Source organism: Mercenaria mercenaria, unplaced genomic scaffold (genome assembly GCF_021730395.1).
Source record: "Mercenaria mercenaria strain notata unplaced genomic scaffold, MADL_Memer_1 contig_4252, whole genome shotgun sequence".
Lineage (NCBI taxonomy): Eukaryota > Metazoa > Mollusca > Bivalvia > Venerida > Veneridae > Mercenaria > Mercenaria mercenaria.
Window position 1 is genome coordinate 20,822 of NW_026462467.1, and position 19,281 is coordinate 40,102.

Genomic DNA, 19,281 nt, shown 5'->3' on the forward strand with positions numbered 1-19,281 from the left:
TCAAACTTGGGTCAAATGATCACCTCATCAAGAACTCATGAGTCAGCTGTGTCAACTCAAGGTCAAGGTCACAACTCAAAGTCAAAGGTTTGAGCTCTGTATCTCCTTAACCCCTTGAAGGATTTTCATGAAACTTGAGTCAAATGATCACCTTATCAAGACGATGTGCAGAATTTATGAGTCAGCCATGTCAGTTCAAAGTCAAGGCCACAGCTCAGGGTCAAAGGCTTTCCCTTTCACTATCCATAACAGTGGCGGGGGATTTAGCTGTCTTCCAGACTGCCTTGTTTTGAGTTCAGCTTGGGAGTGATTTTCTCTGCCGTAAATTTTTTTCGTGTACAATAGAAACAGTTAATCATGCCCATCCACTTATATGTTGCACCATCTGTTCTAGACAAATATTGTATCCATTCCACTCCTTTTCGCTATTAGCTCACATTTCCTTCCTTAAAAATGCGTATATGTTTTGTCCATTTCAAGCTATGGCGTCATGACTGCACCTGTGTATGGCCTATATGATTTAAATCTCCTTTTTTTTCAGACTAATTGTAGTGTTGCTTGCTGATAATGGACATGTTTAATAAACTTAAGAGTGCAGTATCCAGTGCCCTTCCTGGCAACCCACTGTCTAAGGATTTTGAGGTGTATGGACAGATAGGTACTGCAGGCCCTGGACTCATGTGGAAAATATACAGTGGCATGAAAAAGACCACAAAACAGGTAAATACTAGCAAGTTACCCCCTACTGCTGCCCCCACCTGCCCACCCCTGCCCCTACTTGCCCCCATTGCCCTACACCAGTCCACAACTCCCGTACTCCCACACATGTTAAACTTTCTTTCTGTTCTAAGTAGTTTACATCCAGTGTTTTTAACTAGACTTGTTTGAAGACCTGTTGCAATTAGCATATATATGTACAACGTGAATTATTTAGTTGCTATTTGTATCAGTGTACTACGGGATCCTGAAATATGGTATTTTCCTGAAATTACCATAATCTATGTAATTGAAATATTTTCTCAAAAATAGAGGAATGTTGCAAAGACATTTTCAGCAGGAAAGCTAACTGTATAGGACATGCCTTAGTAGTCTGAGGCAAACACTGATACATGTAATGCTTTCTGTACTGACAGCCAAACAGATTTTGATTGTCAGTATTCTTTTTTCTACCTTATGAAAGTTAAGTAGCTGTCATACTTTTGTTGAAAATTTTCCTACTATGGCTTCTTCTGCAATTCATTATTTTGTCAGATGAGTGCAACACTGGGAATTTTCACTGTGATGACATATTTTTACTTTGCAAGAATAGTGTGACTGGCTGACTCACCTTTGTCTAATTTGATCACAATGGAAAATGATTGGCTAAAAAATTACTTCAGTCTAAAAGAGTCTTCAAATACAGAGCAGGATCAATGCTTGAAAAAATTGTACAATCATGTTTTTATAAATATATATAACTGCAGCTTATGTTTTCATCCTTGTTTTCAATACATGTATGATTTGTTTTCTTCAGTGTTTTACCAGTCTTTTAAATCTATACTTTAAATTGAAATCTATCTAGTTCTGAACAGAGACTTGAATCATGGCACTAAAAAGCTTTACATAAGTATTCTGTCTGAAGCTATCAGGTTTGGAAAGTTTCGACAAAATAAGTTTTTATTATGTTCTTACTGTATTCAATTTTAGGATGCTGCAATATTTTTGTTCGAAAAGAAAAGTATAGAGAAATATTCCCGCCGCGACAAGGAACTGATATTGGAAGCATTATGGCATGGAGCTTCACAACTGACTCGACTCAGACATCCAAAAATATTATCTGTGATGCAGCCACTTGAAGAGTCAAGGTAAATAATTTAACGGAACCTAGTGAAGTCACCATTTAACTGTTTTGATTTTTTCATTAAAGAGGTAGGTATATAACTAAAGAGGTATAAGATTTAGAGATGAGGTTATTTTTATTGTTGAGCCCGCGTGCGGTGAGCTCGATATAGTCATCACTTTTGGCGGGTGGGTGTATGTGCCCCGCACATGCATGTGTCCATCCATCCGATTTTGTCCGGACCATTACTTTGACATGCATGAACCAATTTTGTTTATATGTGGCATAATTGTTAACCTCAATGAGAAGGAGTATCATGCGCAAACTCCATGTTCCTGTATCAAAGGTCACGGTCACAGTAGGAGGTCAAAGGTCAAATTGATTTTTGTCTGGAGCATTTCTTCTTCATGCATGGTGGGATTTTGATGACTTGGCATGAATGTTCACCATTATGAGACGGAGTGTCATGCACAAGAACCAGGTCCCTAGGTCTAAGGTCAAGGTCACACTTAGAGGTCAAAGGTCAAATTAAAGTTTGTCCGGAGCATTTCTTCTTCATGCATGGTGGGATTTTAATGTAACTTGGCATGAATGTTCACAATTATGTGACTGATTGTCGTGCACGAGAACCAAGTCCCTAGGTCTAAGGTCAAGGTCACACTAAGAGGCCAAAGGTGCTGGCGGGCTCGACATTCTGCCCGTGGGCATGCAGAATGTATTTCGAATAATAAAGAAAATTAATTACTTTTTCATTAATTCAGAGTCATTAGAATGTAAATACGAAATGAATTACTGCTAGGTCATAATTCATTGGGGAGTAATTTTCATCATATTTTGATTATGTTGCATAGAATTTAAAGTTCCTTTCATAGGTCTTCAGAAGTTGAAAGCCACCTATTTATATATGCGAGCAAAATACATGTAGCTGTTTTTGGCTAAGTCCTGTAATTTCATGCTCATGATGTTGAATGATTTCACAATATGTAAACATAAAATTATTAAATATATGATTTATCTAATGGTCAGTAGCTTTAACAATTGTGTGAAGAATTCACACACACTACCTGTGTTGAAGGAAACCGCAAACTTTATGCCAGTGAAATTGAATGATTTTACAAACAGCATCATACTTGTTTTAGGGAGTGTTTAGCATTTGCCACAGAGCCAGTCTTAGCCAGCCTTGCAAACATCCTAGGTAACCGTGACAACATTCCAGAACCAATTACTAAGCAACTAAAAGAACACGAGCTATATGATGTGGAGATTAAGTATGGACTTCTGCAGGTATTGAACAAGATATATTACCTGTTTAGTTAGTTTGGTGAAAGTTCTTAGGAATGAATTAAAAGGGAAATACTGTATGTGTACTCTACAAGATCAAATGTTTAAAACCAGTAACAGGAAACAGAAAATAAAGAAATCTTGTCTATGATTAAAGTTGAATTCTTTAAATAATGATAGGAGGAACAGCTAAAGTCATTCACTTTAACATGAGAATTCTACTGAATCACTGACCCAGTGGATTATTTGATGGTGTTCATACATATTTATCAGATTGCACATTTTTTGAATAAATCCTTTCTAAAATCCATCAGAAGAGCTTGCTTTACTAATGGTATACAACAACATTATATGAATACAGTATAGAAAAACATGATGCAAATCTGAAGCAGCGCCTTTCTAAGGAAGATTTCATCTGAAAACGGGAATTGTCTTTCATGGCAATTTTATGATACGTTACTACGATACAGAGTTGTCAAGGACTTTTGGAGACAACAATGGTACCTATCAGAAATCAGTTAAAAGTCTTATTTTCTATATGCTGTTCTATTACAAATGAAATACTTTAACAGGTGTTTAAACAGACTTGAAGAGGCCTCTGTGGCCAAGTGGTTAAGGCTACGACTGTAGGTTGGAAACCCCACTTGAGGTGTAAAATTCTGTCATCCAGTTTGCTTAAGAAAGGTTATTGCACTCACTAATGCCTGAAATAATGCTTTGAGGTGCACCTGGGATCTAGTTCCACCATCAAAAGCTGGAAAGTCACCGTATGACCTTAAATTGTGTAGACAATAAACCCCATAAATAGTAAAAAGAAAGGGCAGACTTGATTGATGATAAAGTGTTGTTAAGAGAACAGGTTGACTTACAGGAAAATTTAGAATAATGTTTGATGTATATTTTAGGTAACAGAAGGAGTGCAGTTCCTCCATCACGATGCTAAACTTCTGCACAACAACATATGTCCAGAAAGCATCATTGTCAACAAGAATGGATCCTGGAAACTAGCAGGATTTGACTTCTGTATACTGAACAAGAATCCTCCTGATCAGGCAGTATGTTTCACTTTTCTGTATAATAAGATAAGCTGATCTGAAATTTACAGTTTGAATCATTGTTTGCTACATATGCAACTACACATTTGTAGAAATACAGTCTCAAAGAAAACCGTGTGGAACATGGTTGTTTCAAATTCGAGTTACCGGTAGTATGCATGTTTGGTAACCTTAACGGAGAATTATCACATAAACAATTTTATTTACAATATTGAGACTTTTGGACGAAATGAAGAAAATGTGTGTTTAATTGCCTAGTAAAACAAAAGAGTTGTTGACAAGTTGCTTGTCAGTCCCAGTGAGCATACCGGTATTTTGATTTGTAATTCACATGTTTAAGCGATACTGAATTGAATGTTTTAATTTAATTTATTTTCAGCCTATGTTTCCATATAAAGATTGGGATCCCGACGTAGCCCCTTGTGCTCAGCCTAACCTGGACTACATGGCTCCAGAGTATGCTATATCGGAGTCATGCAGCCTGGCATGTGATATGTTCTCACTAGGCGTGTTGATATATTCCATGTTTAACAATGGTAAACCTCTTTATGAGTGCAACAACCAACTTAGTACATTCAAGAAAAATGCCGAAGAGGTAAGAGTATTATGGGGGAGAAAGTGTATAAATTATAGACCTTTAAGATACTAAGTGGGCCTCCAAAGCTTGCAAGAGATCTAAGATTTTCCATTTACTAATAGCATGTATATTTTTTTACTCTCAGATATAATCTCTAAGACATTGTCTTACCATGATCCATTTTTAGCTTGACTTTTCGAAGAAAAAGTAGAGCTATTGTACTCGCCCCAGTGTCGGCGTCAGCGTCGCCGTTGGTTAAAGTTTTTGATTAAGTCAAATATCTCTGCTACTATCAAAGCTATTAACTTGAAACTTAAAATAGTTATTTACTATCAAAGTCTACGCTAGGAGAAACAATCCCCATAACTCTAATTTGAATTTTGACAGAGTTATGCCCCTTTCTAACTTAGAATTTTTTGTTAAAGTTTCTGATAAAGTCAAATATCTCTGTTACTATCAAAGCTATTGACTTGAAACTTAAATTACTTATTTACCATCAAAGTCTACACCAGGAGAAACAATCCCCATAACTCTGATTGAATTTTGACAGAATTATTCCCCTTTTTAACTTAGAATTTTTGGTTAAAGTTTTTGATAAAGTCAAATATCTCTGTTACTATCAAAGCTTTTGACTTGAAACTTAAAATACTTATTAACCATCAAAGTCTACACCAGGAGAAACAATCCCCATAACTCTGATTTGAATTTTGACAGAATTATGCCCCTTTTTAACTTATAATTTTTTGTTAAAATTTTTGATAAAGCCAAATATCTCTGTTACTATTAAAGCTTTTGACTTGAAACTCAAAATAGTTATTAACTATCAAAATCTACACCAGGAGACACAATTCCCATAACTCTGATTGAATTTATGCCCCTTTTTAACTTAGAATTATTGGTTAAAGTTTTTGATAAAGTCAAATATCTCTGTTACTATCAAAGCTTTTGACTTGAAACTTAAAACACTTGTTTACCATCAAAGTCTGCACCAGGAGAAACAATCCCCATAACTCTGGTATGAATTTTGACAGAATTATGGCCATTTTTAGCTTATAAATTTTTGTTAAAATTTTTGATAAAGTCAAATATCTCTGTTACTATTAAAGCTTTTGACTTGAAACTCAAAATAATTATTTACTATCAAAGTCTACACCAGGAGACACAATTCCAATACCTCTGTTTGAGTTTTGACAGAATTATGTCCCTTTTTAACTTGGATTTTTTTTTTACTGGCAAAGCTCTTATTCAGAGTCAAGCACTGAGAAAAGTCGAGCGTGCTGTCTTACAGACAGCTCTTGTATTGTTATAAATGCACTAGGACAAGGTTTTCCTACATTCCTGTGAAATGGGTTTTACCTTTAATTCATCATCATCATCATCATCATCATCATCTTCAGTAATTGCCTAACTCTAAAAGAGTATACTTGTGATTTGATTCAAATACACTGGAACCCTGTTATAACGCTGTCATCGGGGTCCAAGGTTCGAGACCCGCGGATCTAGCAGGGTTAGATTTATAACGCGGGTTGATCGTATCAGCGGTAAATGCAATATACCCCACCTACCGGTAATGTATTTTGGACGCCGTTTTATGTTAATAAGAAATAAGAATCGTATAAACGGGACATTTATTTACCTTAAATGCTACTGAAAAATACATTAAAAGAATTATAACGCTGTGGCATCTTCTCATTTTGTCCTGATTCTAAAAGAAAGTTAGAATTGTTTATCCCGGAAATAAACATGTATAACACTGTGTGAGGAGTGCGCGATCATGAGAATTACATACGCAATGCAATTGCACTTGGGGTTTATGTAACTAAAAGAGAAAAAACCGCAGTCTTAAAAAAATTAATTTTGAATACATGAAGAAAATCGATAAATAAGATAGAAAAATGTTAAATGGCCGTTGTTAATATACGATATTAAAAAGGGAGAACATTCTCAATATGGCTTTCAGTGGGTCGAATTTACGCAAATTCCGATGAACTGAGAATGATGATTATGAAAAATGGCTGCATTTTATAATTTACAAAACTGGGCCTGTTGTTTGATTTTTTATTCACTCAAGTGTTCATGTCATCCGCTTAATTGGTGCAAACTTAAACGGTTAGATAGTTGACTGACCAATTTTACACGCTTGTTATGCAAACAATCTAATTTTGACACAGTACTGATTGCCTGATTGTCACATGTCTTCATGTATTCAAACTTTAACAAAGGCGATACGCAAACAAGTAAGCCAGCAAACAATTATTGATTTTTGACACAGTTAAAATTGTCATGGCAAAGGTGTTAAAGTACAATGTACAGGTACATGTAGTTTTAACGCTGGTTATGATCAAATTAAATAACATCCGCGGACTCGGAATTTTCTGGGGTAAAAAAAATAATTTAATTTTTTTTACCCAAGAAAATTCCGGAGCCAAGAAGCTACCGCGTTATAACGAATACCGCGGTATATCGAGTAGCGTTATAACGAGTTTCGAGTGTACTGTACATGCCCACCCACAAGGGACAACTATTTACATCTAAAAAGACTAAAAGTCCTAATTATCCATATCTGCTATGAGGCCAATGCTGTAACAGTGACTTCTTAGTGTGAACTGTAAAAAACTGTCCTGTATGGACTGCAGCTGAAAATTTGTCATAATTTGATAGAAATGTCTTCAGTATAAAGTTTCTTTTATATGAATGTTATTTCAGTCTGATTTGTGTTTTTGTCTTTATTTAGACATTCAGGAACTTAAGAAAGTTTGCTGTTTAACAGAAATTGCTGTGTCAAATTCTATGTAATAATGTGATGATTGTAAAAAAGTAGAAAATAAATTTGTAATTATTATATCTTACTTCCTTATTGTTTTCCAACAATTGTATTTTATATACAGTTAAGAAAATGGAGAGGATCTCTTCTAGGAAAGATTCCATCTGAGTTACGAGACATTGTAAAGCTTCTGTTTAACACAGAACCTACAGTTAGACCAGATCCAGACCAGCTGGCAAAGGTAAGCACAGAAATTATTTACCCTCTTGCAAAGTCTAAAGGCTTCGTATTGTAAAAAAACAATTTTTGTATAGAGATAAAGTGATACGCTGCATCTACAGTTGGAAATTGATTTCTTTAACTTATTTAACTTGAAATTCTGGCTATTTAGAAAAACTGTCAAGTCAAGTCAAGTCCAAATTCCTTCTTAGTGTATGTATTTTCCATTTAAGTCGAACTCAGTACAATGTCATTATATGTTACAATATATCTGAAGTCTCATCAGATACCTATGTATTTATGTCACAATGTGATGGAGTAAAAATGTGTTCTCTAAATGAAGATGTAATCTTGCATTCCAGATTTAAAACATATAAAAATGATAAGTACAATGTGTTTCAGACTGCTAGATTCAAAAAAAAAATATTGTCAGAATGGATGGATATGGTTTATCTGCACAAATATGAAAACACCGACACTCTTATTGACAGACACAATCATGCATCAAATATCATTCGATACAGTCAACTTTCAGAGAGAGAATATGTTGCTTAGTTCTAATCAGTTAAAAAGACTAAAATGTCACTGCTGATTTGTGAGACATGATAACAGAAATTTCAGTATATATGCAAATGTTGAACATGTAACAAGATGAAAACCAGTAAAGTAGCATTGAAACTGTTATTATTGCATTAGCAGATGCATGCATATCTGTTCTGCTAGGCACCTTGGTCTAGTGTATTGTATTGGTGATTTGTTTATATAAATAATAAAGTCAGAACAACCAACAGAACCTGCGAGTTACAAGGAGAAAGTCACCATCATCAAGGCACTAATGAGACCAAGGATGGAGGAAGATGCTTTTCATCTCCTTGATCGGTCTGAACAAGTGATGATGGTCAGGCTCTGCTCAGGGCACAACAAGCTCAATGCTCACATGTACAAGAAATACAGACTGGCATCATCGCTAACTTGTCTATGTGGTGAGGAAGATCAGACTGCGGAGCGAGCTGCGACTTGGCCGATAGATACCTCAGTCCACCAGAAACTGTATGGAGGCATTGAGGATCTGCGGCAAACCACAAGTTTCATCGAGGCTACTCGTCTGATAGTGTAGTCACGCACGAAAAGAAGAAGAAGTTTATATAAATTCTCTTTACCTACATATTATAAGCATTTTCAGGGGGGCATGTTTCATATAATATTCAAGTCACTATTGTTTCAGATAAGTTTCTTTGAAGATGTAGGCTCAATGACTCTACAGTACATGGATTCCCTGTTTCAACAAGACAATCTTCAGAAGTCTAAATTCTTCAAAGGACTGCCAAAAATTATTGTTAAATTTCCAAAGGTAGTGTATCAGTTTTGAATTTACCTTATTATTAAAAAAGGATCTGTGTAAATAAATTGTAAGATTTGCGTCTTTGAGTGTTGAATTTCAAGCTTGATAGATGAGCTCAGTAAATGAAATGTGTGACTATGAGGGTTGCGAGTTGGATCCCTTATGCCAGGCAAATGATCTCCTATAATTATGGTTTGATAGAAGAGGATATATTCAAGTAATTCATATGGGGAAGTTGTCAGTAACTTATGGAGAACAAGTCAGTACTAGTTCAGAATCCAGAAACAGTTGTTAGCTTAACTGTCTACTGTTGCAAAGCGGAAACAGTGTTTAATAAAAAAAAAATTCAGGCCAAATCTTCAAAAAAAAATCTTGTTTGTTTGAAAGAAACAAATAATATCTCTCTGTTTTTGAACTAGACATAATTTTATTGCCTCAGTTTTCTTTTGTGTTTTGGTATGTTTGCTATTTGTCCAGAAGTTTTGTTTCTAGATGATAACCAATGTAATTTTTAACTATCAAGTTTTGAGGGAAGTCAGACTATCAATAAAAGTGTGTTTTAATCATTTTAATATGTACTTGATTATTAAGGTTTTATCACATGGATGATTTCATGACAGTGAAATAATTGTCTTGTAATAATGATTTCATGTTGGCATAATTTCAGGAATAGAGTGCTCTGGTCAAATTGACTTTGTTTATAATGGGTAAAGAAAAAAGAAATGTTGATGTTTCAGCTGAAAAAACTTCTCATGATGTAAAGAAAGTTTTGTCTTTTCCTGTTGAATTTATTATAAACAGAATGGAGTCATTTAAAATCCCACATGTGTATATGCTGTTGGACAGAAAAATTAATCCAAACTACGTATTTTTCAGAGAGTTAACCTCCAAAGAATACTACCTCCATTGTTGAAGGAGTGTGTAAATCCAGACATGATACCGTTTGTATTACCCAACATTCTTCAGATAGCAGAGCACGCTTCAGACAAAGAATATACTACATTTATACTGCCAGAACTCATACCTATGTTTAAGATAACATCTCCAATACAGGTAGTTACGCTTTAACTAATTGGGCACACTGAACTTAGAAATTTAAAAGAACTCTCAAAATATGTAAACTGGTCTTACAAGTGTGCAATGAGGCCTAGGATTTCCACATGTTTTGAGAATTTTTCTGCCCCCTATACGGACCTTCTGAAAACCGGAAACCTTTGAAAACCGCACAAAACTTAAAGTTCTGTTTTTTAGCTCACCTGTCACAAAGTGACAAGGTGAGCTTTTGTGATCGCGCAGCGTCCGTCAGTCCATCCGTGCGTGCGTAAACTTTTGCTTGTGACCACTCTAGAGGTCACATTTTTCATGGGATCTTTATGAAAATTGGTCATAATGTTCCCCTTGATGATATCTAGGCCAAGTTCGAAACTGGGTCACGTGCGGTCAAAAACTATGTCAGTAGGTCTAAAAATAGAAAAACCTTGTGACCTCTCTAGAGACCATATATTTCCCAAGATCTTCATGAAAATTGGTCAGAATGTTCATCTTGATGATATCTAGGTCAAGTTCGAAACTGGGTAACGTGGCATCAAAAACTAGGTCAGTAGGTCAAATAATAGAAAAACCTTGTGACCTCTCTAAAGGCCATATTTTTCATGGGATCTGTATGAAAGTTGGTCTGAATGTTCATCTTGATGATATCTAGGTCAAGTTCGAAACTGGGTCACGTGCCGTCAAAAACTAGGTCAGTAGGTCTAAATATAGAAAAACCTTGTGACCTCTCTAGAGGCCATATATTTCATGAGATCTTCATGAAAATTGCAGGCTGTCTAGTGTCCCTAAAATTCCTACTTTTTCCTATTTTTTTTCAATTTGGCTAAAATTCCTATTTTTCTAAAAAAATCAAAGGAAATTCCTAAAAAGGCCCTATTTTTCACAAAGATTCCTAATTTTTTAACTTTTTTGCTTTGATCGAAAAAGAGAAAATGTTTTTAAATGTTGTTTAAAAGTTCTTCTAATTCAGAAAAAAACAATTTAGCACAGTTTTAAAACAGTGGAAAGCTAGAGACGTCTTTTCTGTAAATAAGCACTATTTCTGAGTTACTTTTATGTCAGTCACGTAAAGGTAAGCACATTACATGGTCTTTAAAGTCCATATTTTGATTTGAAAATTCCTAAATTTAGCCCTAAAATTTCCTTAAAATTGTACCAAATTCCTAATTTTAGCCCTATTTTTCTGTACAAATTGCCCTAAAATTAGCCCTAATTTTTTGTCGGGGTATGCTAGACAGCCTGAAATTGGGCAGAATGTTCACCTTGATGATATGTAGGTCAAGTTCGAAAGTGGGTCACGTGCCGTCAAAAACTAGGTCAGTAGGTCAAATAATAGAAAAACATTGTGACCTCTCTAGAGGCCATATTTTTCATGGGATCTGTATGAAAGTTGGTCTGAATGTTCATCTTGATGATATCTAGGTCAAGTTCGAAAGTGGGTCACGTGCCATCAAAAACTAGGTCAGTAGGTCAAATAATAGAAAAACATTGTGACCTCTCTAGAGGCCATATTTTTCATGGGATCTGTATGAAAGTTGGTCTGAATGTTCATCTTGATGATATCTAGGTCAAGTTCGAAAGTGGGTCACGTGCCATCAAAAACTAGGTCAGTAGGTCAAATAATAGAAAAACCTTGTGACCTCTCTAGAGGCCATATTTTTCATGGGATCTTTATGAAAGTTGGTCAGAATGTTCATCTTGATGATATCTAGGTCAAGTTCGAAAGTGGGTCATGTACCGTCAAAAAGTAGGTCAGTAGGTCAAATAATGAAAAAACGTTGTGACCTCTCTAGAGGCCATATTTTTCATGGGATCTGTATGAAAGTTGGTCTGAATTATCATCTTGATGATATCTAGGTCAAGTTTGAAACTGGGTCAACTGCGATCAAAAACTAGGTCAGTAGGTCTTAAAATAGAAAAACCTTGTGACCTCTCTAGAGGCCATACCCTTGAATGGATCTTCATGAAAATTGGTCAGAATGTTCACCTTGATGATATCTAGGTCAAGTTTGAAACTGGGTCAAGTGCCTTAAAAAACTAGGTCAGTAGGTAAAATAATAAAAAAACCTTGTGACCTCTCTAGAGGCCATGCTTTTCATGGGATCTGTATGGAAGTTGGTCTAAATGTTCATCTTGAGGATATCTAGGTCGGGTTTGAAACTGGGTCAACTGCGGTCAAAAACTAGGTCAGTAGTTCTAAAATTAGAAAAATCTTTTGACCTCTCTAGAGGCCATATTTTTCAATGGATCTTCATGAAAATTGATCTGAATGTTCACCTTGATGATATCTAGGTCAGTTTCGAAACTGGGTCACGTGCGGTCAAAAACTAGGCCAGTAGGTATAAAAATAGAAAAACCTTGTGACCTCTCTAGAGGCCATATTTTTCATGAGATCTTCATGAAAATTAGTGAGAATGTTCACCTTGATGATATCTAGGTAAAGTTCAAAACAGGGTCACGTACCTTCGAAAACTAGGTCAATAGGTCAAATAATAGAAAAACCTTGTGACCTCTCTAGAGACCATATTTTTCAATGGATCTTCATGAAAATTGGTCAGAATTTTTATCTTGATGATATCTAGGTCAAGTTCAAAACTGGGTCACATGAGCTCAAAAACTAGGTCACTATGTCAAATAATAGAAAAAACGACGTCATACTCAAAACTGGATCATGTGGGAAGAGGTGAGCGATTCAGGACCATCATGGTCCTCTTGTTCTTGTTCTTATTTCTATATATTTTTAACTTCTGAAAACCGGAACTTCTGAATTCTGAAAACCGGACGATTTTTGAAGGACCGTTTATACTTTAACACTTAAATTGACTTCTGAAAACCGAACAGCAAAATATTTGCCGGATTAAAAGTGTCACCTGTAAATCCAAAACCATTCATGGCAAGTTGTCAACATGTTCTTTTGTGTATCTATTAGCGGCGCATGTTTATTTTGACACGCATTATAATAACAATGATCATTTGATGCAAAAGTAAAGAAGTAATTGGTGATTAACTTGTTTTCAGTTTATGAAAACATGATGAATTAAATACCTTAAGTGTGAAAAATCTTCTAAATGTTTGAATGAAAGTAAGATCAATGTTTTAATTGATTCAGTAACATCGAGTAAACTATGCATTATAAACATCTATTAAATATTGACAGACTTGAACTTCAATGAAGGTAAAATGTATGTATCTAATATTTGATTAAATGCTGTTATTAAAGAGATGTTTTCATATTTCTTATGTCGGTAATTTTTTTATACATACTTGATTATCCTTAATGTTTGTAATTAATTCATTAATATATTAATTAATTACTTTATACAAACTTGTACAATTATCATAAAGGATAATAATCTCTTTCATCCTAAGATGTGTAAGAAAGGTGTAAGAAAAGATAAATATAGTGCACCTCATCTGCTTTGCCTGCAAATTTCCAAACTTCTGAATTTCGGAAACTTCCAAATACCAAACATTTAGGCTGGTCTGGAGGTTGTTCGGTTTTCGGAAGTTACACCTTAGTAATTTTAGAGCAAAATATTTGTGATTTAAGCCAGTTGCAGTAATGTTTTTGTCATCAGTCTGATGCTTCTAAAGTATCTCTCATCTAGTGTGTGTTGTTAATGATACTCTCCATGTGAAGCTCACTGAATTTGTATCACCAAATACTGTCAAAAAAAACTGGCATGAATCCCAGCAAAACAGACACACTACTGTAGACAGAATAATGTCTAGTCTACAGGATATGTGATGGTTTTATTTTTGGCTAATATTGCCAGTTGCCGAAACATGCAAAATTCAAATACCTGAAATATTAAGAATGATTAACCTAAGAAGTATATGCAACCAAGAATTGCGAATTCATAACAGCATGAATATGTCTGTTGTCTTGTCAAGTGTCACAAAACTTACCCCAACTACAGTCTCTATTAAAGCTGGAATGCTGTCATAACTTTGATGTCAGTCTGACTTTTACAAAAACAAAAACAATCAGCTCATACATGTTATTATGGCTTACTCTACAGAGTAGATATTAATTTTTGGTTTTCGACGTCTATTTCAGATTCTGCTGTTATTCATGCAAAACATGAATTTGCTGTTGAAAAAGACACCAGCCAATGATATCAAAACACATGTATTACCTATGATATATAGGGCACTGGAGTCTGATAACTCTCAAATACAGGTATGTTGGTTTAGTTAAAAATGTTCATTTTTGACAGTGGAGCTTGAATATTTCCTTGTATCATTATTGTATAGGGATTTTGAACTGGGCACCTAACTTTAATTATTGCTACAAAATTGAGTGATTTCATCAAAACACGGTTATTTTGTTTGGATATAAAATTTAAGAATTTAAAGGAAAAACCAGAAGTAATTTTGTTTTCCTTGTTGGAATTTGATATCTTGGATTGATGAAACATCAAATTCAGGAAAATAGTTCCCCAGTCAATTGAAACAATGTCACAGTAATATTCACTGAGCTGGTATTGTGTTTGGTTTACAGTGTTTTAGTCTGTGAATGTAGGTCCCAGTAAATGAGCAAATTTCCTATTAACTTTATCACCAGAATTAAAAATACACACGTAATTTTGTTGTCCCATTAGGAAGGGAGATGCACATGTGCCCCCATGAGATAGGGTAATGCTCCAATTTGTGTTCTCATGAGATAGGGAAATGCTCATATATTTGTCTCGATGAGATAGGGAGTGCACAAATATGTGTCCCCATGAGAAAGTGAAATGCACATGTGCCCCCATGAGATAGGGTAATTCTCAAATATATATCCTTGTGAGATAGGAAATGCTAAAATATTTGTCTTGATGAGATTGGGAAGTTCACAAGTGTGTGTTCCCATGACAGAACGGTTTTAGCATAATTTAAAAAAAATTATGTGAGCTGATTTTAAGTATTTCATTATATATAGTGTACACAAATGTTCATTTCCTATTTTATCATCTATGGTGGTTTTAAGTCTATAAATAGAGATTTTTTTGCTGTCACGCGCTTCATTGTTACATACTGTATACAAGTTTTACAGTATTTATTTCCACAATGTTCCTGTGTTCACAGGTCAATAGAGTATGGCAGAATTATGCAAAGTAATTATGTCTCCCCCAGGAGACATATTGTTTTTGCCCTGTCCGTCCGTACGTCACACTTCATTTCCGAGCAATAACTGGAGAACCATTTGACCTAGAACCTTCAAACTTCATAGGGTTGTAGGGCTGCTGGAGTAGACGACCCCTATTGTTTTTGGGGTCACTCCGTCAAAGGTCAAGGTCACAGGGGCCTGAACATTGAAAACCATTTCCGATCAATAACTAGAGAACCACTTGACCCAGAATGTTGAAACTTCATAGGATGATTGGTCATGAAGAGTAGATGACCCCTATTGATTTTGGGTCACTCTGTCAAAGGTCAAGGTCACAGGGGCCTGAACATTGAAAACCATTTCCGATCAATAACTAGAGAACCACTTGACCCAGAATGTTGAAACTTCATAGGATGATTGGTCATGAAGAGTAGATGACCCCTATTGATTTTGGGGTCACTCCGTCAAAGGTCAAGGTCACAGGGGCCTGAACATTGAAAACCATTTCCGATCAATAACTAGAGAACCACTTGACCCAGAATGTTGAAACTTCATACGATGATTGGTCATGAAGAGTAGATGACCCCTATTGATTTTGGGGTCACTCCGTCAAAGGTCAAGGTCACAGGGGCCTGAACATTGAAAACCATTTCCGATCAATAACTAGAGAACCACTTGACCCAGAATGTTGAAACTTCATAGGATGATTGTACATGCAAAGTAGATGACCCCTATCGATTTTGGGGTCACTCCATTAAAGGTCAAGGTCACAGGGGCCTGAACATTGAAAACCATTTCCGGTCAATAACTTGAGAACCACTTGACCCAGAATGTTGAAACTTAATAGGATGATTGGTCATGCAGAGTAGATGACCCCTAACGATTATGGGGTCACTCTGTGAAAGGTCAAGGTCACAGGGGCCCAAACATTGAAAACCATTTCCGGTCAGTAACTTGAGAACCACTTGACCCAGAATGATGAAACTTCATAGGATGATTGGTCATGCAGAGTAGATGACCCCTAACGATTTTAGGGTCACTCTGTTAAAGGTCAAGGCCACAAGGGCCTGAACATGGAAAACCATTTCCAATCAATAACTTGAGAACCTCTCGACCCAGAATGTTGAAACTTCATAGGATGATTGTTCATGCAGAGTAAATGACCCCTATTGTTTTTGGGGCCACTCCGTTAAAGGTCAAGGTCACAGGGGCCTGAACATTGATAACAAGTTCTGATCAATAACTTGAGAACCACTTGACCCAGAATGTTGAAACTTCATAGGATGATTGAACATGCAGAGTAGATGACCCCTATTGATTTTGGGGTCAGTCTGTTAAAGGTCAAGGTCACAGTGGCCTGTTCATGTAAAATCATTTTTTTGGAAATAACTTGAGAACCACTTGACCTACAATGTTGAAACTTAATAGGATGATTGGACATGCAGAGTAGATGACCCCTATTTATTTTGAGGTCACTTGATCAAAGGTCAAGGTCACAGGAGCCTGAACAGTGACTGGAGAACCACTAGGCCAAGAGTGTTGAAATTTAGCGGGATGACTGGACATGCCAAGTAGATGATCCCTATTGCAGCCAACCATCAGTGTCTCTTTGATTTTTGCTCCTGACCCCTATTGACTTCTTGCCTATAGGACTTTGCATTTGGGGAGACATGCGCTTTTTTACAAAAGCATTTTCACAAACTACAAGAATCTATTAGTATAGTCAAGTGGTTAAGCTTGCTGATTTTGAATAATTTGACCTTCACCTCTGTGGGTTTGAGCCTGCTCAGGTCATGTTAGAAAGCTCTCCAGGCCCCAGTTTCACAAAAAACTTAAGTAATTACTTAGTTATTTTTAAATTGCACTATTGCTTAAATTATTGTTATTTAATGTTGATTTTTTTCTATAACAATGTACTGTGGTTAGTAGTATTTATCTGCAGTACTTATTTAAGTCACACAAATATTATATTTCTATTAAAGCACGGTATAACGAACATTAAGTATTTGCTTAAGTATATTTTTTATTTCTATACTTCCTTTTCTGTAAAATTTAAAATTGTTGTATTTTAATATATGAAATAGTCATATACGGTTCTGATATACTGTAAAATCATTTAATTTCGTCGGGTATTGGTCAAAATGGCAATTTCTTGGAGATATGAATTCGTGGATTTCAACTTTTGACTATAAAATGAATGGGAATTTTCTTTGTTCGTTTGGATTAGTCCCCCACGAATATTAATGATTTCACAGTAGATGAAAAAGTCAACATTGAAGATGTATAAAGGGCAAAAACAAGCATTTGAAATAACAGACTTAACTAAGCAATTACTAAAGTTTTACATGAAATTGGAGCCAGCTAGCATATAGAAGGTCTGCAGTTCTATCCAGGTGCCTGCCAGTACCAGAAATGCTGTAAGGGGCACCTTGGTCTTCAATCAGGAGTGTCTCTGTATGACCTGTATTATGTTGGTGTGACAAAACAACAAACTTAAAGCCACAGAAGATATTTTTGAGATGTTATGACAAATGATTACCTGTACTGTTTTAGGCAGATGCTCTTTTTGTTCAGGTATTGTTATAATAGCAATTTCTGAATAACATCTTACACTGTTTGACTAAAATAACATTAGAGTGTTTTAAACTAACAGAGCACCTGTTTTAATGCTAACACATAATGTGTTTATACTTACGATATTTGATTAACAGTATATTGATATGCTTAAAATATGTTATTTTGTTAAACAGATTTTCAACCTTTGTTAAACAGATTTTCAATCTAATTTAGTGTAGCCTACTTAGATGTGAATAGTAAATGTATATGGTGATTTTTTCATTTCAATAGTAATGTTAATAAGCATGTTTAAAGTAGAATTTTCCATAGATTGTTCTAGCCTCTCTTGCAGCGTTGAATTCCGCATATGAGGAAGCCATCCAGTTGGCTTATGGAAGGTAGTGGTTCTACCCAGGTGCCGGCTCGTGATGAAATAATGCATGGAGGGCAACCAGGGGTCTTCCTCCACCAAAATGGAAAGTCGGTGTATGACCTATAATTGTGTCTGTACGACGTTAAACCACATTAGTAGGCAAATGTTCATAATACTGATTACTGTGAAGTCATTTAGTTTCATGGTTTTGTTTAAAACTGTCACCATTTCATTGGGCATTAAATCATAGATTTCAAATACTTAGGATAAAATAAAAGGGAAATTTGACTGTTAGAAATGTTATTTTGTGTGAATTTATTCAATGAAGAAATAAAAAAAAAGTTAGGACTTTTATTTTAATGATTCAGAGTATAAATTACTGTATTTTGAAATATCTTTATCTTGTTTAATAAAATGAAAGTGAAAATTGGACATGCAAAAAAAGCACAGATATACCTGTGTTTAAAGAACACCTCTGAAGAAAGTTCAGTGCTTATAAAGGCAACTATTCCTTTTTTAGCTCATCTGATTTTTTGAAAAAAAATGATTAGTTATTGTCATCACTTGATCGGTGTCGGCGTCGGCATTGCCTGGTTAAGTTTTATGTTTAGGTCAGCTTTTCTCCTAAACTAACAAAGCTATTGCTTTGAAACTTACAACACTTGTTCACCATCATAAGCTGACCCTGTACGGCAAGAAACATAACTCCATCCTGCTTTTTGCAAGATTTATGGCCCCTTTTGTACATGTACTTAGAAAATATCAGATTTCTTGGTTAAGTTTTATGTTTAGGTCAACTTTTCTCCTAAACTATCAAAGCTATTGCTTTGAAACTTTCAACACTTGTTCACCATCATAAGCTGACCCTGTACATCAAGAAACATAACTCCATCCTGCTTTTTGCAAGAATTATTGCCCCTTTTGGACTTAGAAAATCAGTTTTCTTGGTTAAGTTTTATGTTTAGGTCAGCTTTTCTCCTAAACTATCAAAGCTATTGCTTTAAAACTTGCAACACTTGTTCACCATCATAAGCTGACCCTGTACAGCAAGAAATATAACTCCATCCTGCATTTTGCAAGATTTATGGCCCCTTTTGGACTTAGAAAATATCAGATTTCTTGGTTAAGTTTTATGTTTAGGTCAACTTTTTCT

The 19,281-nt window shown here is 35.4% G+C and overlaps 1 protein-coding gene across 2 annotated transcripts in view; it reads left to right on the plus strand.

Annotated features, from left to right (window-relative positions):
* Positions 1-19,281, plus strand: part of LOC128553724 (SCY1-like protein 2) — a 42,455-nt gene that overhangs the window by 10,673 nt on the left and 12,501 nt on the right. Inside the window, exons 2-11 of one of the 2 annotated variants that reach the window (XM_053534901.1) lie at positions 542-720; positions 1,687-1,844; positions 2,959-3,103; positions 4,006-4,155; positions 4,535-4,750; positions 7,621-7,737; positions 8,941-9,066; positions 9,934-10,110; positions 14,168-14,290; positions 17,753-17,773. In XM_053534901.1, coding sequence (XP_053390876.1) covers positions 568-720; positions 1,687-1,844; positions 2,959-3,103; positions 4,006-4,155; positions 4,535-4,750; positions 7,621-7,737; positions 8,941-9,066; positions 9,934-10,110; positions 14,168-14,290; positions 17,753-17,773 — 1,386 coding nt within the window. In that variant the 5' untranslated portion in view covers positions 542-567. The remainder of the gene's footprint in view (positions 1-541; positions 721-1,686; positions 1,845-2,958; positions 3,104-4,005; positions 4,156-4,534; positions 4,751-7,620; positions 7,738-8,940; positions 9,067-9,933; positions 10,111-14,167; positions 14,291-17,752; positions 17,774-19,281) is intronic. The other variant, XM_053534902.1, reaches the window with a different exon arrangement.